The sequence below is a fragment of the Mytilus galloprovincialis genome, chromosome 4 (assembly GCF_965363235.1).
Source record: "Mytilus galloprovincialis chromosome 4, xbMytGall1.hap1.1, whole genome shotgun sequence".
NCBI classification, from domain to species: domain Eukaryota; kingdom Metazoa; phylum Mollusca; class Bivalvia; order Mytilida; family Mytilidae; genus Mytilus; species Mytilus galloprovincialis.
Window position 1 is genome coordinate 9,914,229 of NC_134841.1, and position 27,084 is coordinate 9,941,312.

Consider the following 27,084-nt stretch of genomic DNA (forward strand, 5'->3'; position numbering starts at 1 on the left):
CCAAAATAATGCTAAATTTAGATTTAGAAGTTTGCTCTAAATTTAAACTAAATTCAAATTGTCAAAATTGCATAGCGGAAATAGAATTTAGAAATAATTCGATGTAGAAGTAATCTATTTTCTTCTCGGAATGACGACAAAACCTGACCATGCCGTCTGCTAAGAATCATAATTTTGCCATGACCCTTCAACAATTGTATCCATCGAGTCAAAATAAACGAGAATTAAATCCTTGATAAATATTATTTGAAACAGTTTAAAAAAAATTAAGGTTTTTAACAACTTATGTGTCAGATTGGTGTCGATTTTTTAGAAGATAAATCTATGGCTAAAAATGCGTCTGCTTTTCCTAAATGTCGACGTCAAAAGGAGGATTATGGGTAAATCAATCACTTGCAAAGATCGATAATCCAACTAGAAACCAAATACTATTACTTGACGAAGTAGTATAACGACGGACAGTGGTATGATCACTACCAATAACTGATTTAAAATTTAGATTTTAAATCCTATTAATAACAACATTTTCGTATTATAACATCTTATATCAGTACCGTTGTGCAAATCTTTAGACTGATATATATATATGTATATATATAAAACGTCTGTATAGTAGTCAACGATTTTCCCCACGAGGGCGCTGGATCGTTACGAGTAACGATACATGTACACAATAAATAAATTATATAAACGCCAAAAAAAGTGTACACAACAACTCCAAATACAAAAAAAGGTAACTATAAATGTAATTATTTATAAATATTTCGGATAACAGATATCCTTCGTCAGTCAGATTCTGATGTGAAATGAATCATCTTTGAGTCTCGTTAGATTAAACTTTTACTAAATCTTGAATTTTATACAATAAAAAAAGTCAAACCGAACATCAGTAAAGACGCTTGCACCATTCTAAAAAAATGTTAACATGACATAGGTTATATGGTTTATTACAACAGAGAGCTCATATATATGCTTTAAATACAAATAATAATGTGCGATGTGAACTAGCACAATTTTAAAACTGTATCGGGAACGACAATTATGATGATATAACATGTATACGCATGATAACGTCTGTAAAATTACCAAATAGACAGCACTGAACGATCTAAATATTTGAAATTGAGAGTAAAGTAGTTACAACAGAGTCTGAATATTTAAACATCGTGAACAAACGGCCGTAAAAATGTAATAATATTTTTTTACTAAGTATAACTAGAAGAATGTGGCTAGGTACTTATACATCCCTCAAAAAATTAAGCAATTTAAATTGGTATCTTCAACAAATGTATTTAACAAATGAAAAAGGTTGAGAAAAAGAAACAGCGACTGTAATAATAAGTAATATAACCTGAATGTGAAGCACTACACGGAGTCGAACTACATCTTTTCATTTATCCCATTTGGTGCCAAAGTTGTTAATTTTCGTATCCAAAATCTTTCCCGAGCGAGTCTATCCTCCTTGGACCAAGCAGAGTTGTGGTCAATGATTTTAATGGTCAGTCGATTGAGATCTGCCTTAGTGTGGCCAGGGGATCTCAAATGTCGACTGAGAGGGAGGTCTGGCTTGCATTGGTAGTCGCTACGATGGCCGTTCATTCGTTTGTGAAACGGCTGTTCTGACTCGCCAACATACTGTTTACCACATTTACACTGTAAGAGATACACAACATTTGAAGTCTTGCAATTAACATTGCAAAATATGGTGTATTCTGTGCCAGTGGAGTGACTGTTAAAAGTCTGGGTATCCAGTATTTGTTTGCAAGTCAGACATCGTTTGTTTCCGCAACCCTTGCAAGATCCCATAGATGATAAGCCTGCTTGAGAGGATAAATCAGCTCTCACCAGCAAGTCTTTAAGGCTTTTGGGCCTACGGAATGCCAGTACAGGTGGCTCGGGAAAGATCTTGGATAGTTTTGAATGTTTTTCGATCTCTTTCCAATTTTCGCGGATTAGGTGAGATAAGTTGTCAAATTTTGGATGGTAATTCAACACAAAAGGCACCCTCTTGTTGACCTTTTTTTCTTTATATTGTAAAAGCTCATCTCGGCTGATGTTGTTAGCACGAGAAAAACCTTTATCAATGTCTTTTCTTTTGTAGCCCCGATGTTTAAGGTGACCGCGAAGTTCTTGTAGACGTTTTTTTGCAATATCGTTGGTGGAGCAAATCCTTTTTATTCGTATGGCCTGGCTGTAGGGAATGCTCTTGGTGCAGTGTTTGGGATGACAACTCAAAGGAGATAGATATTGATGTTTGTCTGTGGGCTTGCAATACAGATCTGTTAATATGTTTCCATCCCTCAATTGCGTTGTAGTGTCAAGAAATGTGATCTTAGAGTCAGAGATTTCATATGTGAATTTTATTGAGGGATGGGCATTGTTGGCATGATGAATGAACAGATTTAGTTCTTGTTCAGTATTGTCCCACTTCATGTCAATATCGTCGATAAATCGAAACCAAGAGAGGGGTTGATGAAGAGATGCATTGAGAATTCTTTGTTCTAGTTTCCCCATAAAAATATTGGCATAAGACGGGGCCATCTTTGTTCCCATTGCTGTTCCATTAACTTGGAGGAAGTGTTCGCCATTAAATACGAAGTTATTGCATTTCAATACCAAAGTTAGAAGCTGGATGAGACATTCAGTTGGTGGATGTAAGGTGTTACGAGAGTTCCAGACTTCCCTACAGGCTTCAATACCATCGTCATGGGGGATGTTAGTATAGAGGGAGGTAACATCAAGCGAAACAAGGATCGTTTCAGGTGGGAGAGGGTTCAGAGATTCCATTTTCTTAAGATAGTGTGTTGTGTCTTGTATATAGGATGGTAAATCTTCTACATGTGGTCTCAGATGAAAGTCAATAAATTCTGATATTTTCTCTGTAGGGTGGTCATTGGCGGAAACAATTGGTCTACCGGGATTATTAACTTTATGAATTTTAGGCAGAAGATAGAAACGCCCGGGCTTTGATTTTTCAGGTTTTAGGTATTTAAATGTGTCTTCATCAATATGCCCCTGTTCACACATGTTTTTCAGATTTGTTGTGATCTCTTTGTTGAACTGAGGGGTGGGGTCAGTGTCTAATTTCTTATAAAATCTCTCATCAGAGAGTTGACGTTCTGCCTCTTGAATGTAGTCACATTTGTCCATGACGACAACAGCGCTACCTTTATCAGCTGGTTTAATTATAATGTCGTCTCTGTTCTTAAGTTTCCGCACAGCTTCATTTTCTTCAGACGAAAGGTTGCTGAATGTTTGGGAAGTGGCAGTGGACAGATGTGTTACGTCGGATTTAATTTTGTCAATTATGTGTTCCAAAGTTGCACATTTACTGGGTTTCGGAATCCATGAACTTTTTTTCCTGAATCTGGGAATATCGACATCTGCTTGGTCGTCATCTGAGTCGAGATCACTTGTGTCACTTTCAGTGGTACCATTTGTGGTGTTCTTATAGAAATATTCCTTGATTCTGAGGGATCTTGCTAGCTTGTCTAGGTCATCTTCCAAAAGTAAAGAATCAATTTTGCCCGGCGTGGGACAAAAATTAAGACCTTTTGACAGTACCTTAGTCTCGGTCTCCGACAAAGCAACTGTAGACAAATTGACTACAGTGTTTGTGGAGTTCATGCAACTTTGTTTTTTTCTCTTGAATCGGCGATTCCGGGTTTTTTTTACCGGTTATGATATTACGATTGAGAGTTAAGGTGGTCTGCTCTCTTGCAACGGTGTCCAAAAGTACGCCGTCTCGTGTAAATTTATTAATTTGTTTTTTGTGTAATTTCCGGGATTCAATGCGTAAGATGTCATGGAGGCGCTCGTTGATGTTATATATATATATATATATATATATATATGTATATATATATATATATATATATATATAAACGAGTTTAAATTGAAAACTACGTTCAAACCTAGTATGATTGCGTTGGATAAAAATCGCAATTTTTATACGTGTGCATGTAAAACAAATTTCGTTGTAGAAAGTATATTTAAACAATATATATATATATATATATATAGCCCTTTTCAACAAATGTTTATAGTTAGTTCTCGTGTTGCACTGTTACACAACTGTTAGGGGAGAGTACATGTAGTTAAGCCCCGCAACGTTTTGTATTTGCCTGTCACTAGTCATGCACCTGTAATTCAGAGGTTCTCGTTTGTTGCTACATAAATTTGTTTTTCGTTCAATATTTAGTACATAGATTATGTCGTTAGTTTTCTCGTTTGAATTGTTTTGCATTGTCATTTCTGAGCTTTTTTTAGCCAACTATGTGGTATAGGTTTTACTCATTGTTGTAGGCCGTATGGTGACCTATTGTTAGTAACTTCTGTGGTATCTTGTGGAGAATTGTCTCATTGTCAACAATACTACATCTGCCTTCTTATTCTTACTTTAACAATACTGCGTTGGTCGTTTTAGTTTGTAGTCCTATTTTACAGGAGGGATCAATTGTTGATGATGGTGTGACCTGTTGTATTGTCCTATATTTTCGGTAGATGTAATTCCTGCTGTATTGTTTTGGTACCAGTATGACAACTAACGGCGTTGAATATTCGCTTGGCATTCATCTATATGTATTATCATGGAGAGAATATGCATAATAAAAGACATTAATTTATTTGCGTTTTGTCTATGATCAACTTTTTGGTGGCTTGTTTGATACTTTTGTTTACTTTTCAATTTAAAACACTTCAATGGAAATTACAGAAAGTAAAGACGACATTGTCTGTGATGATGTAAAATGAATATTTCGTCACCGTCCTCGTGGTTAGCGTGTCCATTATCGTTTTAACGTTTGGTAAAACATCCATGTCGATACTATGTTTTATATGTAGGGCTTAATATCACTCGAGAGAGCATGGTTTCGTTCACATTTACAGTCGATTACTATTTTAAATCAATAATTCTTATAGAGAAAATCGAATTATTTAGATTTCAACTGAAATCGTATCGTTCACACATTGAAGGTTAATAAATTGGATATAGTTGAGGTCATCTGGGATATTTTTTAACACCTTTGTAACTCGATCGTTAAATCTAAAACTTACCACTTAAATGAAGTTTTTGTCATCATCTGAAAGAGTCTTCAGTTGAAAGTAGTGTTATCTTAAATTGATCATCATTACTGTATTATGTATTGTCAGTGATGGACAAAGCATGTATACTGTCAAATGTATGGCTTATTTTCACAATTCAATGGACTTCCTGGTCCAGGTTCCGTTACGCTCATGGATTATCGCCAAGTAATGGCCTATGGTTGATACGTAGCTGTAGAAACAAAGTGTAGATGAATAAATGATATGGACAAACTAACTCCTTATCGGACAACGCGTACACGGCCTAGTTCTTCTTCAATAAAAAGAAGGGAAGCGATATAGCATCATTGCAATACAAAAAATGTCTTACCTGCAGTTATCTAATATATAAAATTTACAATCTATAGAATTTGTTGTAAAGTATCATACTTACTATATGATACAATCTCTTTTTGTGGATACAAATCTTGCTTAATGGGCTTTATTTTATATATATATATTGTAGTAGCATATGTTCATCTTTGCACGTGATTTCTAGACTTTTTCAGTTCTACAATCAGTTATTATAGTCATTATAGGTAGTCATCACTATCTATACAGTATGTGCATTTTATATAAATATCTCGATCTAGGATCATTCCAGATAATTGTTTGACTTATCTTCAGCATAACAGTATTTCAAACATTTGGCACCAAATTCACTACCCACAATAAACTTGTAGTTTATCGATATTTATCATAAATAATTAGCATTAATATGATAGCTTTTGTCTCATATGTGTAATGAGCGGAAGTACACAAGCCATAATTTCCCACACTGACTGATAACCCACACCAGGGGCATCTCGTGCACAAAACCCATAATAGTGCCCCTCGTGCAAGTTACTGGTCCGAGACCACAATTATTTCGTAGTGCATTTCTTTTAGAAAGATAAATGAAAATTAAAAAAATCCCACCTGCGCTTTCCCAATGAAATTTTTACAGTGTGTTGTACTACTTTTGGGACAAATTATATCAAAATTATAAAGAAACTGCATCGGCTCTTAACTCCAAATATGGACAATTTTATGTTCAAGGCGTCTTGAAATCTTTGGACAGCTTCTGAAGTGCCAATTTTCAACTTTTTTCAGCTGGACCAAATCACTACTTTCCTTTAAAATTCTGAACCCATTTTTTTTAACAGTGTAATTTCACCCGCCCCCCCCCCCTTTCTTGCAATTTGAGGCATTAAACATGGAGAAATAAATTTGGAAGGGGATAAAAATTAATGGCAAGTAACCCACTGTCAACACTAGGGACTATATTTGTGAACAACAACGAAAATCAAGGGACGACAATTGTGGTCTCGGACCAGTTACTTCCGGTATTTCCGGTATCGGTTGTGTAACCGGAGAGCATGTATCTACTCTACAAATGTATATCGTCACCACCGGGATTCGAACCCCGGTCGCCTGCGTGACAGTCAGTGCGTTAACCCACTGAGCCAAAGAATCGATTCTCTAGCTCAGTTGTTCTACCTGTACTGAGGGGAAGCAACCCCGCTACCGTGAGTTATTTACTTTTCCATTGTGACATCAGATAGTTTTTATGACGCACGTCAAAATTTACGGGAACTTTTGTGGGGATAGTTTAGTTTAGTTAAGTACTTGCTAACAAATTCCATTGACAATTTTGAATCAAATATGGAGTAATAATAATCCTAAAAATCTTCAAAATTTTCAATGTTTCAAAATGCCTCTATAGGAAATAGTAACCTAAATGAATATGGAGGTAGTGATCATGCTATTGTTAGACAGTTATAGTGTATTTGTTGGATTCATAATTTAACTATTTTATGCAGTTTTTGACTGTTTTAATTATTTTATTTGTTTATTGGCTATACATAAAACAATTGTCGGAAGTATATGATAAAGAGATTAATACATGGCCTTTTCCATATCGGCCCGGGTATCATCCCTCGACCCATATCAGCACCTCGACTACGTCTCAGGCTGAAATGGGGTCTTGGAATGATACCCGGGCCGATATAGAAAAGACCATGTATTAATCTCTATATAAACAGCATGTACTTTTCAGCAATACATCACAGAAAGCATAATTGAAAAAAATAAGGTTTAAGGAGGAAGTCGTAATAAAGCTCATTGATTCATATAGGGACTGGGACACATAAAAGTACGACTTTATAACCAAGTAATGTCTTGGAGAAAATTGATATTGAATAATTTATACGTATGACCCACTTGAGTATACAGATACTATCACAGACCTGTCAATGCACAAGCTATGTTACGTAAACGTTACAGAGATAACCGCTATAATTATGGTTTATTTGGTTTTAAATTTCTAAAATTGTTTTTTAATGAATGACCTTGGAAAAAAGTGCGTATCACTTGCAGGGAACCATTGTTATCTGATCACAGGATAGTGCAATGTTTTGCGACCTTATGAAATACGGAAATCAGATTAATCTTGAAGGATAAAGATCAGTTGTTAAAAAGCTTGATGTTTTAGGTGGTAAACCACTTTCAGATACATTTTTTCAACACTCCCTTAAATGAGTGTTTACTTTCAAACATTTTCCACACGCCAACGCATGTTTACATGACGTAAACAAGGACAGAAATATTTTTTTTTTTGTAAGAATCTATGTTTATTTTTAAATGTATCTGTTTGCCTTTTGACGCCCATATATATCCATCTGACGTTAATTGTCTTTTCTATAGATATATAAATTAAATTAATTTGCTTTATATACATACAGTGACTTACAGTCTGTGTGAAAGTTTCTCTATCAAACACTCCGGTACATGTATGCACAGAAAGAAATAAAACAAGAAATATGCTAAAAATATAGATACAGAACATTAAATTGTCTAATTGATCCATTCAACCAATCGTTTTCCAAGGACCAAGGCAAGTGCGTGATTTGTTGACTTTCCTACAATCAACTAATCTTCCTATGCCGGGCAATATATTTCATAACCAGCTGCATCCAAACTGCACACATGATTTCCATAAAGCGAAAAGACGAAGAGACGCTAATCAGCGTACTTGTTTGGTAAAATACCCTCGTCTCTCTAAGCAGCCGATCGAGTCGTCCATAACTGTTTACATTAATTTCTATTTCCGGATTGACACAATTTTGACAATTTTTCGAAATAATGAGCGTTTACTCTATATTTAATGAAAATATTCTTTAAGTAAGCTTTCTGATATTTCAGGAATCATTTAAAAAATAATAGTTATACTTTTGCTTACTAGGCATAAAATATCGAGGTGTTGAGAAAATTGAGACCACGGTATACTCCGGAAAATTTTCTGAAAATCTTTATTATGTGTCGGATACCTTAAATCTTTAAAGATATTTGCTATAAAGAAGTAATTTAAAACCTCTACATATTGTTTTTCTTACCAAGTCAAAAAATTGAATTTATCAGGTTTTGTAAAATTTGAATCGAAGAATACTCTAATTAACATAAAATAACTGAATATGTTCGAAAACCAGTAAAGCAATACTTCCAACAATAAAGGATGTCCTACGTATATATTTTTAAAATTGAGATAAATACTTAAAAACTGTCAAAATCAAACTTTTGAGCACTGGCACTTCTAATTTGGTCAAATTTTTGTTAAAATATTTTTTTTAAAAATGTTGTTTACATCATAAGTACGCATCCTAAATATATCATGATGTAAATTGTAGAAATAATTGCCCTTGTGTAAAATAAATTCTTGGGAAATTAGCCCTTTCTCTTTTAAAATCTAATAAGGAGGGTTAAAGGGATTATTAAAGAAACACAACATCAATAAATATAATGTCTGCTTCTGGAGGGCAATCATTTCAATATATAATACATGACATTTGCGCAAATTGGAGAGCCAATTAAAAACATAAAATTTCATATCGTCTAGGTCATAAAATGTAACGCCTTTGGATATATATACATTGTATGCCTAATGCACATTCATTTTCTCTTCCTTTTTATATGTTAAAAATGAGATCAACATATGTTGACGGTACGCTATTTCGTTTATAATCAAATTTCATAACAAGTGTTTTGATAATTATATGTATGCTTTAAATGATCTTGTAATGAAACAAACTGTATATATACATGTATACTACTATTTCATCGAGCCGCAACTTCTTAACAAAGTTCGTTACATGTACTTTTAAAAGACAGCTAGCCCTAGTTCACTTTAACAGCGTAGTCATTGGTGTTCTCTGCCCAAACCATTTGATATAACATTGACCGTTATGTTTTATGAACTTTGTATTAATGGCTAATGACGGGTAGTACCACAGTGCCATTCGTCGTCTGCTTTGAATGAATATTTTTACTTTATTTGAATATATTAAAACCCGTTGTAAGATTCCATAGATTGCTTTACTCACAAGGATTCACTTTTTATCGCATTCTGATAATAAGTGCTTAATTCTCAATTTGAGAAATCTTACACTTCAAGAAAGTAATACGTTGAAAGACATTGCTGGATTAATCTCTACTTTGAATTCCACCATCGTCATTAAATATACATTACAATTAATTGGTTATCCGTTATTGTGGTGTAGCTTTCTTCCAAAATAACATTTATCGAAATTACAGTTGTTGAGACGTTGTTACTTGAATCACATCTTCAAACGAAGACGAACGAGATATAAAGACAAACTATGTAAATACATTTATTTGGAGCAAGACGGATTTGTCTGAGTGTGTGCTTCATATCAGACTGAAGCTTAATGCGCGAAATGAAAAAAAAAAAAACTATAATTCAATTTCACGTTTACGGTACATTTATAATCTGAATGGAAAATGCTTGAACAGTTCGATGATTGCTGTATATTTTAACAAATGGCAAAAAAATAATAAGCGTATAAAAATAAGAAGATGTGTGGTTTGATTGCCAATGAGACAAATTTCCACTTAAGACCAACTAACACAGAAATAAACCACAATAGGTCAACATAAGGCCTTCAAAAATAAGCAAAGCTCATTCTATACCACACAGTAAGCTATACAAATGTGTCAATTCGTGAAGAATGGCCGCACACAGAACAAATCATTTAAAAAATTTGCAGCAACATAGTCTACCTGATAAAACATTCTGTAATAAAAGAAGTAGCTTGACTATAAAAGATCATATCGACCCATTTTACCATATGAACTAAAATCAGCCATATCGAAGTAATGGCTTATATAGATAACACGGTTTCTAGAACTTAATTGGCAGCGAGAAAAACGTTTTATTTTTTAAAATCATGTTTTTGCTGAAAATAATACACATGAACCATGAGATAAAATCGGTTCTTTTGTTTAATTGCCATTCATTTGTTGCTTATTACTTCTTTGTAATAATGCAAGAGAAGGGGAAAATAAAACGCCATAATTGATATTGACAAAGTGTCCCAATATCAGATGGAGACGGCATTTTCCTGTCGTTAATCATATTACGTGTGTGAGTGATCTTATGAAAGTAGGAAAGTAGAACTTATTTTTTAAAGATAATTTGATCCCGTAATGCAATCAGTGAATTTGTTATATTCCCATGTTTGTTGTAAAATTTATTAGTTGTCTGAGCAATGGCCTGACATCATAAGGCGAGTATGCTGAAACAGGTGTTATAAGGGGAATATCATGATGATTTGTCAGATATTATACAGTTTTTACAGTTTTACAACATGCTATGGTTAACTTTGAGAAAACTATTATATTTGGTTTTTAAAATGTATAAACGATAGTAATTCTACGTTATTCCGCTTTTCTCTCCATCGGAATGAATATCATAAAAAATGACTGTGTCTTAAATTTATAGAGCTTGCAACTATTAGGATAGTAAGATTGCTGTTAAATCATATATTAATATAGAACATGTTATATTCAGATTCAATAGTGTAACTATTTGATACAATATCGTCTTCGTTTCTTGACAACGAAATGGTTATTCTTTCATTTCTATGCTTTAAACGCAGAACAAATACATTTATACCTATACAGTTATCATTTTGGGTCGTAGAATTGAGAAGATGTATGGCGTCGTTTGATTTTAGAAAGATAACTGCTGGAATGTAATCGATTTAACATTGTACTCTGACTATTTGAAAAACGACATGTGTTTACTTATGTTGAGATTGTCAAAGGGTAACAGGTTCAAATATTGAAGTACAGAACTAATGCGTCTATATTCTTGTGTAGTCTTTCTTTGTGTTATTTTCAAATTGTCCTCTTTCCTGGAACAGGCACAACAGAATTCACTAATCCTGGGACAATTGTGCAACAACGCAATACAAAAAATAACTACACAAAGCAATTAACGAAAAACAAATATAAGAAACAGCAATAAACGAAAAATAAAAATAAGAAACAGCAATAAACGAAAAATATATATGAGAAACAGCAATAAACGAAAACCACTAAATCAATCGCTCCTGATAAAGCATGTGGTGGGATTAATAAGATTGAAGGCTACAACCTTCCCGTAGCCTTGAACAGTGGTGTAACAGTATAACATAAGAAAGGAATATAAAATTCAGTTGAAGAGGGCTTAACTCATCAGATTGAGACAAAGCAGAAATGCTCTTAACAAAAAAAAAAATGAGTGGACCTGTCAGGGTACTTAGACATACCAACAACAGGCACAGATTTGAGAGTAGGCATAGTATTAACAGATAGTTCAAAGCCAATGGCAACTAATAAAAGAATCATGCATCTTAAATAAAACAGTCTGTGAACACATGGTTCATTTATAAATTGAAATTGGCTATGAACTTGATTTCAGCCGTTACTGAGAGTACTTTTAGATCAATCATCGTGTTGCTAAATGTATTTTTAAATTTGGGGTATGTGTTGTTGGATTTTAAGTTACATAAGCATTTTCAGTTGCAATACCTTAACCATGTCTGATAGTCTTCCTCAGTCATAATAACCTTCCATCATTACCGAACTGTACAAAGAAATAACACGACGGGTGTCGTATACTGTGCAGGAAATGTTTACCCTTCCGAAGCACCTGATTTAACTCCAGGATTTTAGTGGAGTTCGTGTTGTTTCTTAATTATTATTTTAACTGTTGATGTAAATGTCCTTTGGTTTTGTGAGTCTTTGATTACTCCTTGGTTTTGATTGTTATTGTTTTTATACTCTATCCTTGTTTTATCCTACCCCATCATGATTTATTGTATTGTTAACAATACAGTTTGTTTTCTGTTTGATTTAGTTTTTCATTGTTTTCTAACTTTTAGTTTAATTTTCAAGTGAAAGATTTGTTTTATCATTTCAGGTGGATTTTCTTACAGAAGAATTGTAGATCGAAGACAGTTACGAGTTGGATTTCCCCCAGAAATTCTCGCTGATGCTCAAAACATAACCGTCCATCGAAATGACAGGGCAATTTTAAAGTGTACAATAAGACACAGAGGAACAAAAAATGTAAGTTTGTTTTAATATTTAATTTACTGATTTAATTTTGAATTAAAATTATTCAGGCAACTATAATTAATTGTATTGTCATAGAAAGCATTGTTTGTCAACCGTGCTTAAAGACTTGTTTCCCAAAGGATGAGTCATATTTTCTGATGTGTCATGTGTTATCACAAGATTTCAATAAGGAGAAAAATTTGTAATTTTGATTGTTGACTCATGTATACAATTTTGTCCGCCTGCCTATCGTTACAATCCCACTCAAATTTAATATTTAAGTTCGTTAAAATAATAACACAATAGCATTTCTTATTTTTATAAGGTATTGTTTAATCAATTAATATGATAACAATAAGGAATTTGAAGTTTTACTCAAAGGGTTTGATTTAAGGGATGGTCAAATTGAACATCGTCATGTTTAAACATTCAAACGGCATGTACGGGTCGAAATGGCAATCTTATTCAAAGGGATGAGAACAGAGTACATGTACTGTACAGGTTTTACCCACATTCCAACTATGAACGAGTGGGAATGACAAAATGCACACAAGCTGTGGTGTAGTGGCATTTCAGACATTATTTTTGATACTGTGCGGGTGGTTGAAAAAATTATCAATTTTTTAACTTGGTACTGAAATTTATATATCTATAGTCGCAGATAATTCAAAATTGATAGTTTATATATAATTTATTTATTCTAAGTACTCTGATAATCAATACCTGTAACTCGTAATCAAACAACAGACGTTGAAATATTGTTTAATTGCTCGAAATTGTAAAGCGAGAATTAGCCCGTTAAATAGTATGCATTTAAGGTTTTATAATGATGCAGCCGACTGAATTATATCTAAATAGTTCCCGACTGATTGGGACACGATAAACAAATAATATAAATGATCAGATCCATAATTAATGATTTCTCATTTACATTTTCTATCTCCTCATATTACTAAAGTGGTCTTTTATCTGTAAACAGGCGAGCAAGTTAAAAATAATAAATTATTTGAAGTGTAATAATGATTAAAGATATCGGATGTCATAAACAGTTAATTTTGTTAATATTTCAGTGCACAAATCTCATGTATCATGCGTGAATGCCGAAACTGCAAGAGTTCCGCCTCTATGTATTTTAAGCCCCGGTGAAGAGGAGGTTTTCCACATTACGATATTCGCATAAAATTGCTCCACAATCGGTATAACGACAGCGTTTTCCACCGATATCAAGGTCGTTTACGAAACACCGTAAATTCGAGAATCAAACTTACCAATACATTAGATATGTCATAAAGCATTCATGGATATTTTTTTTTTTTTCGCGAATTTTATATTTTTCCAAAAATTAAAGAGCGAAAACACGCGTGTAGGGATTATTACTCGTGGCAACCATACGGCCTTCAATAATGAGAACTCATACCGTATAGTCGTCTATAAAACCCCGATATGAAAACTATGAAACAATTCTAATGAGAAAAGTAACGGCCTAATCTTTAACAAAACTATATTATATACGAAATACAAATATGAACCATCGAGAACCACTGAACTTCAGGCTCTTGACTTGGAACAGGCACATAAAAAATGCAGAAGCGTTTTATTAAAGTGCTGTCGGTATTGTGACTCATTAATAAATAATGAGATAAAGTGTTATAGATCTTTAGAAACGGTCATTATACATTTGTACATTTTGAACATACTGCGTCCACAGATATAACACAAACCATACAGATTATCTGTTATAAATGGTGGCCGGTTGTGGCCAATTCGGGTTCTGTTATAACTTTTTATCGTAGTCGATTATCATTTCGGAGTTATTGTTCGTAACGTCGTGTGTAGGATAGGTCACTATTTTCACAACGCATCAGGGTATGTGATTAGGATGAAAAATTTAGATTACATGTATGATAAAGTTGCGGATTCCATCATTAGTTTTTGAAACAATAGGGTCAAATGTTAGTATTTTTTTTAATAAATGCAATTACGACCACAGTTGTAAATTCATCAACTATTTATCAAACTATGTTTACTCACCATGAAATATAATAGTTTATTTTTAGTAAAAAAAAATGCAATGTATGATGTCTTAACTATACTATTATTTTGGCAAACTAAATAAGATTCGACTCCAATATGCATTTTGCCGTGCAGACAGACTGGAACCAGTATTTAATCAAATTGTATGTGATCTCGATACAAACAATGCAGGAAATATCCATAATATATTAACATTGAATGTCACAATGATAGCATTTATCCAAAGTAAACTATACACTATTTAATTGAAAAAAAAATATTCTAAATGTACCAGCAACAATTATTGTAATTACATGTATCTATATACTTACAAAAATGATGGTCATTTTAATATTCAAAGTATACTTAAGGATCGGGATGTTCTACCATAAAAATGATTGAATTATTAATGTTACTGAATATTCTTCATGTAATAAAAATACATGTTCTTACGATTTCCCAAACCGAACAAATACAAAAAGGAGAAATCAAGTTCTAACCTTTTTTTTTTAATACACACAAGTTTGTATCAAAATGAACTCAGAACCTCAGTTCTAACAAGTGAGTAATACAAAAGTTGAACTTCTTTTAAAAAATAAATAGACTACCGAGGCCCTTCCAAAACGTAAATTAATTATTACATCAAAACAGTTTCTAAATGTATGTAAATACAAAATTTAGTGATACCCTGCACCGTTATTATGTTCTACCTCAGGCATAGATTACCTTAGCTGTATTTGCCAAAACTTTTGGGAATTTTGGTCCTCAATGCTCTTGAACTTTGTACTTTATTTGGCATTTTTAACATTTTTGGATTCAAGCGTCACTGATGAGTCTTTTGTAGACGGAACACGCGTCTGGCGTATATACAAGATTTTAATCCATGTATCTATGATGAGTTTAATTATTATATACTAAGCTACTTTAAATATTGGAAAAAGCAATAAAATACACTTGTCATTCACAAGTTGCATCCATTACTGTTAAACTTCTGTTTTTAATTATTTGATGGACATCGAGTGTAAAATATAAATGAGGTCATATAAGAAGATCAATAGTCAAGGCTTCGTATACAATCCCTTGAGATATGAGATCAAATATGAAATTCCAACTTTTCAGTCGATATGTAGTTTATGACTGTCTTTCTGGGAGTGTCAATTACTGCAGGAGAGAAAATACATTATGTAAATTCGAAGGCCAATGAAAAATAAATGTATGCAAATGTGCTCTAGTAAAGCTTTAACAATTTGCTTGTTTGATGTTTTTAATGAAAATTTTCCATCTGATAAATTAGAGGAATGTGCACACTTTAACTCCCGAAGGCCATGTTGTTCGTTATAATTTTTTCAATATCTCTTGCTGTCAGAACACAATCCAATTAGATTAAAAACAGTCAAATGTAAGATATATATATATATATATATATATAATGAGAAACCATTGCTTTGTCAGCAGAAAAGTTCAAAGTACTTCAGTATGAATTTAGCTTTCTCCGATACATCTAAAATAATTGATTATTGTATGCTAACGCACGGTGGTAAAATTTAAGTCGAAAGACATGTTCAAAAGTACTATGATGTTAGCACTTAAATCGAATAGGTAAACTCGACAAAGAGACTTGACAATGATGACGATCCGAAATTTTGACTGTCTCAAGAACAGTCATGAGGTAATGTTGAATAGCTTAGGGGTCGAAATTTTGTCGTGAAAAGGGCAAACTATGGGTCCATGAAATATGATAAGGGTTCTGCAACATACACACCAAACAGTCACAAAGACGTATTTCGGTGCCAGATGAGAGAAATATAGTTAACAAAACATTATGTATTTTTTTATATAGTACCTGTCAATTTGTTTTATTTGCTATCATCTTCCGAGATTTATTTGTAGGCTATTATGCTTTTATCCTCTGTAATAACCAACTAGATGACTAAAAGCTGAGATTTTTTTTCTGAACTGATTTGACATTTTGATTTGTTTACCTCATGCGGTTAAAACTGATAACTCTCCAACAATTTGTGTTAGGTTCGTAGTTGACAATATTTAGCTGTCTGTATATTATTTGGCTAATTATACTTGACGTGTTTTAATTTGTTTGCCTTGCTATGTTTGTGTCTGTCTTACTGCTACTTATCACATATTCCTCCTCTTTTTTATTGTATTTCTGATATAGTTTATATGGGAAGGAATCACTAATATTTATGCATTTACTTATTACAGGTTCAATGGGGCATATTGAATTCTAGTCATCCATTGACAATCGGTGATCTAACCTGGACCTCAGATAAACGTTTCAGTGTATCGTCATCAAACTATAATAAAACAGTAGAAAGATGGAACCTTGTTATAGATAATGTGCAACCGAAAGATACAAATACCTACGAATGTCAAATATCCTCTATTGTGACTCGACTTCGTTTAGTCCATTTAACAGTACTACGTAAGTTGAAAGTAGAATGATAGGTAAAAGACAAAATCAAATCAATTGAATAAAATAACACATTGCATTTAGATACTATACAGCTATATGTTACGGAAACAGTAACAGTTTCCTATTGTTATTGTGTTGCTGTCCTTCAACAGCGTTGAGTGAAGTATATATGCACAATGTAAATAATCTAGATGACAACCGAAATACTTACAATTTTGTAGTTCAAAGATACTTAGGAATATGACACAGCAAAGTACCACAGCATTCGAATAGTAATAGAAACATAAACACAGTCATCACCTCTTAGCCAAAATTAGAAATAATGCATCAAACAAACATAAGCAAATTTTAATACAGATCTGTACTTGTATAAAAAAAATCAAAATGTTTAAAACCATGGAAGATCCATTACAATATACCAGAAGTTGTAACCAGTTTGCCGTGCTCATTCATTTGTAGACTAAGGTATGAATAACATTTACGTTGAACTTCATCAATATTTTATCAAAGAGCTCAGTTATATCAACCGTTTTATGTGTAATCGTGTGACAACGTACAATTTAATGTATATAATCAGAGACATCGATTAAGGGTACTTTGGGTATGCATTAATCAGAATATTGTCTTTGTACAAGTCTATTAGTTGTGTTTATGATTTATTAATCAATTTCAGGGTTAAACATAACACTAGGTCCTAATCGTACCCGAATTCAGAATGGTGGGCCACAGTCTGAAAATCGGTTATATGTGTTAGTTCATGCACTACTATAACCTCTTGATGGTCAAAATTCCTTTATTTCTATTAAGTGTTTTAAACTTTTAATTAAGTGAATTTGATTTCATTAATTTTCATTTCTCGCATTTCTTTTTAGCGACACAGAGAAAGATATCCCCTGGTATGTATTGTTCATTTAGAATAGTTATCAAAAGTACAAGGATTATAATCTAGTACGCCAGACGCGCATTTCGTCTACATAAGACTCATCAGTGCCCCTCATATCAAAATATTTATAAAGTCAATCAAGTACAAAGTTGAAGAGCATCGAGAAGCCAAAATTCCAAAAAATTGTGCAAAATACGGCTAAGGTAATCTATGCCTGGGATAAGAAAATCCTTTAATTCTTCGAAAAACTAAAAGTTTTGTAAAAAGGAAATTTATAAAAATGACAACATTATAGATATTCATATTAACACCGAATTGTTGACTACTATGCCGGTGCCTTGGGTGGGGGGGGGGACGTCCACCTGCAGTGGCATCGAACCAGTGGTGTAAATAGTTATCAAAAGAACCAGGATTATATTTTAGTACGTCAGACGCGCGTTTCGTCTACATTAGACTACACTTTTGATATTCATATCAACACCAAAGTGTTGACTACTGGGCTGGTGATACCCTTAGAAATCAGACAAGTCTCACATATTAATAAAAAGGAGATGTGGGGCTACGCAAATAATTAAACAACCCAATGACATATTGAAAACAAAGACACGAAGGGTTCCCATACACAGATTTCAACAAATATAGTTATGTGTCAAGCTTAAAATCCTCCCTAGACTTAAAGAGTTGTGAACCTTTAAAAGATCCGGTATCAGTGTCACATTTCCAACTTAAACACTTCTTAATCAAGTCTTTTTATAAATCTTACACCATTCAGTTGTGAATTTTTGTGACTGTTTATCCCCTTTTATACGCTGACATATTTATGCCAATTCATAATAGTTTTTAAAAGATTCAACACAATTGGATTTTTTTTTGGCGTATTTTTGCATAACTGCGAACAGCAATCTTGTTTTAGAACCATACATGTAGGGCCGAAATATTTTATTCTTATATGATGTATCATTATCTTTAGTTAAAAATATTATTTTGAATAGACTGTTTGGTCTGTTATAGCGTAATGTCACCATGGGTTATTGCTTCAAACGTCGTTTGTATTAACTAGGCTTGCCAGTCATAAGTTACTAAACCATTATTTTGATTCACAAATTTCTGCAGATACTATGATATTTATATATCCATACATTTCACTTATTGCATCCAAGCTTTCAAACGTCGTTTGTATTAACTAGGCTTGCCAGTCATAAGTTACTAAACCATTATTTTGATTCACAAATTTCTGCAGATACTATGATATATATATATATATATCCATACATTTCACTTATTGCATCCAAGCATCAAATGCAAGTGACAAGTTGTTTAATGAGTACGTTACACGACCTTGTGCAAACGTTATTTACCAAAAACGCCTACTATCTCAATCAACAATTCAGCAAGAGTTCGACAATTATGACCAATGTTAACGCATTGCTCTCCTACCATTTGATTTATCATGAAGTGTCTATAATTTTACAGAGTTAAGTAGATTTTCCAGTACATTGGAGTGTTGTAGAATTTGTTTTCCTCGTTTTCTTACAACTTGTTTGAGACGATGAGAGTTAATTTAACACCAAGTTATCAATTATATGCTCTATGTTATAAATGATATACCTTTTCAAGCATGAAAAAACGTATATTACAAAATGTTGTATTGGATATAGAATGACACATGAAAACTCATATATTGCTTAATCTTAGTGTAGTGTTATACGTACATGCTCACCAAATAGGTTTAGAGTTTACGTTTTTTTTCATAATAATATCATGAATATAAGATTATATTGAGTATAAGTGAACGAGACAGCTACCCAACACATACGTTTGATACTTACGTTTTTTAAAAGTCAGATAACAGAGGTCATAATGAGTGTTAAATTTTAGAAAACCTGTCCACTTAATCAATGATGGGACCATCAACATATATGTATAGCTTAATTTTAAGAAACTTATATATGTAGAACTCTAAAGTGCGATGGTACTCTAAAGTGCGATGGTCACGCTAAAGTGAAATGGTCTACGCTAAAGTACGACGGTGTCTCACGCTAAAGTGCGATGGTTGTTTGTTTGCTAAAGTACGATTGTGTATCACGCTAAAGTGCAATGGTCCAAAGGTTAAAATTCGAAGTATTAAAACATCGAGGTTTAAAAAGTCTTTTTGTAAAAACTAATATGCTAAGGTTTAACATATGTGATAGGCTTTACAATTTACCGGTAGGCTGAAGTGATTGTTTCTAAATTAACAAGTCCGACCATGTTTTAATTGCTCTTAAGGTAATTTATGTTTTGCAAAATATTATTTTCCATGTAAAATGAATTTTTAACAATTCGAAACGTATTGAATATTTGGTTAATTGGTGTAGATTGCCGTTCACACTAATGTTACAACCTATATATATATCTTACATTTGTCATTGAAATTTAAAAATACAAAACTCGCACGTTCATTGTTGGAATATGCAACATTTATTTGTATAAGCTTTAATCAGGCTAAATGCGAGAGAAATGCAATGTTCGCCAAGCTTTCTCCTTTTTTCGTAGCGAGTACAAATACATGTTTTATTTTCCTACAATGTACAATACGAACTAATGTCTTAGCAGACAATTTATAATTCACGCATGAAAACATGTATTTTTATCTTACCGACGTTAGTTTTCATTAAAATCGACGGAATTTTGACGGGGATCACAACGTAAACTGCCACATAAACAATGATTCGAATGTGTCCATTTGCTTCAAATAGAAGCAGAATAAGTACGCGTATACTATTTTGTATTTAAATAGTAAAATGGTCGATTGAGTCCTTTCTTCCAGCACTCGAAAAAAACCTTGCGATTCAGCCGACAAAGAACACGGTTAAATTAAAACAATTACTAGTAAGTCATGGACATTTGGTGTAAAATTTGTTAATCAAATATTCCTAATCTATCTTCCGGCATGTTCATTTTTAGTTTGTATAAACGACTGTTAACGTCAACTACGTTTCTAACGTCTATACTTTTGTGGACCATTGCACTTTAGCGTATATCATCGCACTTTAGTGCGACCATCGTACTTTAGCGTCCCCATCGCATTTTAGAGTTCTACATATATTCGGTAAAACAGAGACATAAAATACATATTGTAGCATGATGATTTATCTCTGGTATAAGCTAGCGATAAAACTGTTTTGCTTTAAGTTTAACGTAACAAATACGCCATCCAATATTGTGTAATTGGAATTAAAACAGACATTATAAGTCATTAATCATTTCTTAGACAAGCAGATAGTTTTCTGTGTCTTTAGCTTGATTTACATTCAATAGATATTGTTTTTTTTTAATTTAGTTAATCTTGAAATGATAATTTATAACAACGAATATTGGTTAACGTGATATTTTTAAACGTAAATTCTCAAAATATAAGTCAACTTTGTAGTTTTAAACCAACATACAAAACAAAAATTATGCCACATATCATGTAAAAGGAAATAGACAACCCCACTCTTATGCACACTGCCGAGTGACTTCATGGGTAAAATGTTGCAATATGTTTCAATAATTTCCGTGATTCATGTTTCATTTTGAACGTTAACTTAATACAGTTTGATAAAAAATGTGACACCAAAATACAAAACCCTGTATCGTTATTGGTACGACTGTCAGAATAATGTACTATAACAAAAAAAAAAAAAGCTTAACATCTTCATGGGCATTTCATAGACGGTTGCTTAGATTCTTGAAACTGATTTATATATACATATTTGGTTTAGGGGAATCTGTTTAGTACATCTTTACAAAGAGTCAATGACTTGCATGTTGATATATAATTAGCAGTGATAATGCACTAACGTGAGACGTACATGTAGTCACTTATTGTGGGTATGCAAAATTTAGTAAACCTTAATATGTAAAATTACTATGGATAACTGTCTATATTGTATTTATATGCTGCTATAGATAAGCATATAACATGGTAGTCATTTTTGAAAGATCATATCATAGTATGCCTTCTATTTTAGGTGTTTCATTAAATGGAACTACACTCCTAGACAGCCGAGGGACAATAATAATAACATGCAATGCAACCGGTGCCGAACGAGCACCCGAGAGTGTGGATTGGTTTCACGAAGGTAGTATTATAAGACAACAGAGTTCCAAGTGGTCAGGGAGAGTGAAGATTTCAATGAAAGCAGACGTTCTTAGACGTTCTTTAATTAGTCAGCTTATAATAGAAAGGAGTACATTAAAAGATCGGGGAGCATATATATGTAGAAGTCCTGACAAGATCATGGAAAGTATAGAAGTTCATATTTTAGAAGGTAAGTTGATGTTATATTTCAATCACAGGTAGACTGCATGTGCATGTGTCAATTCTTCGTGTATTCTGTGTCCTGATGTTACTGTTCTGATGAGTAACATGTAGTTGTCCATGACCTCATTTGCACAGTATAATGACTTGTTTGAAAAATCTAAGTCTACGATAAAGTTTAACCCCTTTAAAGAGAGCTTATGGAGAACATCAGAATGTTTTAGCCTCATATTTAACTAAATAGTTGGCGTACTACTCTGAATAAGTTTGCCAATCTATCCCAGTAAACATGAAAAAATGATAAGATAAACGGAAGTCGATCCTGCTACTCAATCAGCTATTTTTCTCTATCTGACTTTGGAATATCGTAAACAATATACTTAGTCAGAAGCTTTCTAATTTTGTTTTTAATTTCACTACTCTTTTTGTAATATTCTTACCTGTACTTTAAGTATCTATCATTTATTTACTATTTCAGATAACAACCCACCTAGCCGGGCGGTAAGAAATAGTGAGTACTAACCTCTATCTTTATGATATACATCTGCATTTATATTGTATTTTTTTTTCAACATCTATAAACAGAGCTTATCTAATTCTAGCTGGCACTGGTGCAACTTTAATTATGAAAAAAAAAGAATACAACTGCACATTGAAGTATTTAAAATATATATTGATACACGTCAAACTGCTAATGGGTTAGCAAGACGTTCAGTGGTGGCTTATATTTCTTGTATTATTATAACAGATCACATTAAGCTGTACATGTATATACATTCAGTAGGATTTATAGAGTGTATTGGCCGACATTAGGTGGGGCAGAATAAGGACTGGAGGTACAGTAGCTATTCTCCTAAAATAATAGGTCACATACAACCCTACAAGGTCGATTACAAGCATGTGTGTTCTTTCCCCATGCTGTTTGTTTACTTTAGACAATTGGATATACGATTAACTTCGACAACAGCTGGATATGGTTGTTTGTAAACTGTATATTCATCCTTCAGAGCCGAACGTACGTTTTCTGGCTGTATAGGAGCTTATAGGTTCTCAGGGTGAAAAATTTGTAATTGAAAACATCCACTTCCCTCAACCATTGAAGAATATTCAATTAATCACATGTACAAGTGTTGCAGGAATGAATGTGCATGTTAATCACTATTAAGGTTTTGTACGAAGGTTATACTATACATGATATATAAATGGCACATATAAAACAGTTTAGCCGATACTGGCAATTTGTTATAGATGAACGGAGTTCAGCTGGAAAAATTTAGTCCAATGTGGCGAGATGTCCTTTTATTAGACTCGTTCGTGTTCTGATTTGCATACAAGTATCTACTATGACCTTATTGTACAGTTACATGTAGAAAGTAGTGTATCATTATTTAATTGATCACACCGAGCTGTTACAATACATGTTTTGATTTGATACTAACATTATCGTTTCAGAATTATCAGATGAACCCGCCAAGCCCAACAAAGCAGCATTGTCAACACTTAGTTTAATTATTTTTATACTGGCAGTTTCAGTATCGGCAACGTGATGACGTATTGAAAGAAACTTAAGTGCCTTGCATATACTGATGTGGACATTCTCTTCTTTCAAGATCGATGGTGAACGTAAAACAAACAACATGCAACAAATCTTTCCTCGAGCAACATACAATCATGGCAATTGAGAAGGAAACAGGAACTAAATAAAGAATTTGATTATATCAGTTTCTAGAAAGGACAAAAAACAGAAATATACTGAGATGCGTGTCTTGCAAGATTAGGAAAAACAGTGAACATGTCTGTGCTCTTAAAAGACGTTGCTCTGTATACTATTGTGTAAGAGCTAAATCATTACTGACATTATTCATTCGTAATGTTCATGGGACGGGGGATAACGTGTGCTTGTGAAACTAAAGAAGCATTTTGTTTAATATTAAATAAGAACAAATAATGTTATTTAGAATTTAGGTTTTCTGGATCACCTCACGTTTTATTGTTACAGTTATTCTAAATATTTCATATTATGGATATGTATATCATCAAAGTTCATGACGTATTGCTGCTTTCATTATTTCTTTAAATGTTATTCGTATTTGACCATACTAGCTTCGTCTTGCTCATTTTATCAACTTGTATTATTATTGTAGAATAAATCATACTATTTATTCTTCATTTATTGTTTTACATATATTTATTATTGTTTCAAATTCCCGAATAAAAACTGTTTATTGTTTACTGTTGTGTTATACATGTTTACGTTGTATTACAGAATTATGACTACACATTACGTGTTTTTCTCTTTTATATTCAATGACATTTCGTATCCCAGGCATATATTACCCTAGCCGTCTTTGGAATTTTGGATCCTCAATGCTCTTCAACTTTGTACTTGTTTGGCTTTATAAATATTTTGATATGAGTGTCACTGATGAGTCGTATGTAGACAAAACGCGCGTCTGGCGTACTAAATTATAATTCTGGTATCTTTGATAACTATTTACACCACTGGATCGATGCCACTGCTGGTGGACGCTGCATCCCCAAGGGTATCACCAGCCCAGTAGTCAACACTTTGGTGTTGACATGAGTATCAATAATGATGTCATTTTCATAAATTTCCTGTTTACAAACCTTTTAATTTTTCGAAAAACTAAGGATTTTCTTATCCCAGGCATAGATTACCTTAGCCGTATTTGGCACACATTTTTGGAATTTTGGATCCTCATGCTCTTCAACTTTGTACTTGTTTTGGCTAGATAGATATTTTGATATGAGCGTCACTGATGAAGATGAAACGCGCGTTTGACGTACTAAATTATAATCCTGGTACCTTTGATAACTATCGTATCTAAAATAAAACAAAAAGTGAAAAATGGGCATGGAAAGACTTCATGCTTAAAAGGAAAAGTTTCAAACGAGCAATGAACTTGACACAAATTAAAGAATTTTGTCTCCCTCTTTACAAATGTTGCTATTGGAAAATAGACTAATACTCTCTATTCATGTACGTATTCCAATGATGTTCATGTATTTAAATTATGTAAAATCAGTCCGTAATTATTGAAACTATACACAATAATCGCAAGGCTTTTGAATTCTTGATATAGAAATTGACCGTTTTCTACTACAGTTAAAAGAATATGAATAGAGGGATTAATTAGTTAAATTCAATTAATTATATAATGGTGTAAAATAAATTTTATACAATGGTGTTGAATGAAGTGAAATTTGGAAAGAACTCAGAACTTGCAATTATGTATCATGATAAAAATGTGTTCTATGCGTGGTATTTATGTCTCTAGCATAATGAAATAATTGACAAGTCATGGAAGTATATGCAAGTTAAATTTAGTTTTTAAGAGTTTATTTTTTCTCAAAATAAAATGATATACAAACAGAAACAAAGAGAAAACAAACACATTAAATAAACACTAGATACTGCACTTAATCAATGATGTTGTTTTAAACTTTTCTAATTATTTTCAGATTTTTCTGATTATACACTCTTATCATATATAAACTTTGTCTGCATTTTCCATGTTTTTTATAGATATATACATTGTTTATCATAATATGTAGACGTATTTAGCCAATTTCAGTGCACAATTAGAGGTAAAGCGAACACCAATCTATCTACAAGCATCAGATTTAGTTGAACAAGAGCACATGAAACGTGGTTCTAGAATAACCGATGTCGGATCCTACAACAATTATATTGGATAACCAATTTAGTTATACAGACGTTTTCATAAGGAGACGATCATTTGATATTCTTGAAAAGAGGAATTAATACTGCTTTTGCACGAAAGTTTCTTTTCACATACTTAACACATGTTTAAACTAAACTTAACAATATCAAATGAACAACAACCATTTGTCAGGCGGGATGTAGAAATCAGTCAAGTCAGGTCGGAATGGCGTCGTCACTTCAAATGCACGTGTAGGAAGAGCACCATGTGGAATAATTATCGACATTAACAAACCATGCATAACTTATATATATATTTAAGTCAAATTAACAGCTAAAACGGCTATGATTTTCGCGTGTTTTTATAAACAGTAATATATCAGTCTTGTCATATTCATCAAAATACTTATTACACATGAATGATCATTGCTTTAACAACTTCCAAATTAACAAATATATCAGTTTTACGGTTTAATTAAACAGATCAATTTTTTGGTTTGTTTGCATTGATCTGTCAGAAAAAAAGAAATTCTCATAAAACAAACCTTAAGGTGAGAATAATTTAACATATGTCTATCAATATTATATGCTGCTAACTTACAAACGTTTGTTCAGCTTAATTCAAAAATGAAATATTTCCCAATTGAGACCCGTTTGTAAATAATACTAGTACACGAATGAAAACGACTATATTATTGTTTCCACTGTATATCGGTTTCTGTGTTTGATTTTATCTTGAATGCGTTCTTTCTTGTTTTTGTTTTCTGAATTTGCGGACCTGTATAAAAAAGGGAGAGGGTTGAGGTCGGAAATGACTACGTTGGTCCCTTAACTTTTCTATATACCGGTTCCAAGTCAGAACTACAATTAAAAAAACAAAACATACAAGACTAACAAAGGTAAAAGGCTCTTGACCTATGCAATGGGGTTAAACATGTGTTGTGAGATTTCAACCCTCACTCTATCATGTCTATACTTCTAGACAATGTAGAATAAAAAAACACAGCAATAGGCACGGTTAAACTCATTTGGAAAATAAGCCCGAGTCCGATAATTATGTTAGATTTATTTAATAAAGAGAGAATCACTAATCATTATTCAAGATAGTCCGATAAAATGTAAGGCAAAAAAGTGAAAAAAACGACAAAGACATACATGTACAACCGTTTACAAGACAAAACTATACAAAAATTCAAAAGACTGAGCTAACATTTAGAGAGCATTGGAATGTCCCTACAGGAGGAAGTTTATTTCATAAAAGTAACTCTATTCCTATGTGACTGCGAATTTTGCAAAGTCAAATCGTTACTGCTTCTAGGATTGGGCGC

General features: G+C 32.8%; 1 protein-coding gene across 1 annotated transcript in view; it reads left to right on the forward strand.

The window, feature by feature from the left end:
* The window catches only part of LOC143071316 (zwei Ig domain protein zig-8-like), a 38,656-nt gene extending 14,355 nt beyond the window's left edge, over positions 1-24,301 (forward strand). Inside the window, exons 2-7 of the mRNA XM_076245556.1 lie at positions 12,323-12,471; positions 16,693-16,912; positions 17,776-17,799; positions 21,782-22,081; positions 22,550-22,582; positions 23,524-24,301. Of these exons, the coding sequence (XP_076101671.1) occupies positions 12,323-12,471; positions 16,693-16,912; positions 17,776-17,799; positions 21,782-22,081; positions 22,550-22,582; positions 23,524-23,618 (821 nt within the window). The 3' untranslated portion in view covers positions 23,619-24,301. The remainder of the gene's footprint in view (positions 1-12,322; positions 12,472-16,692; positions 16,913-17,775; positions 17,800-21,781; positions 22,082-22,549; positions 22,583-23,523) is intronic.
* Positions 24,302-27,084: the final 2,783 nt, after the last annotated feature.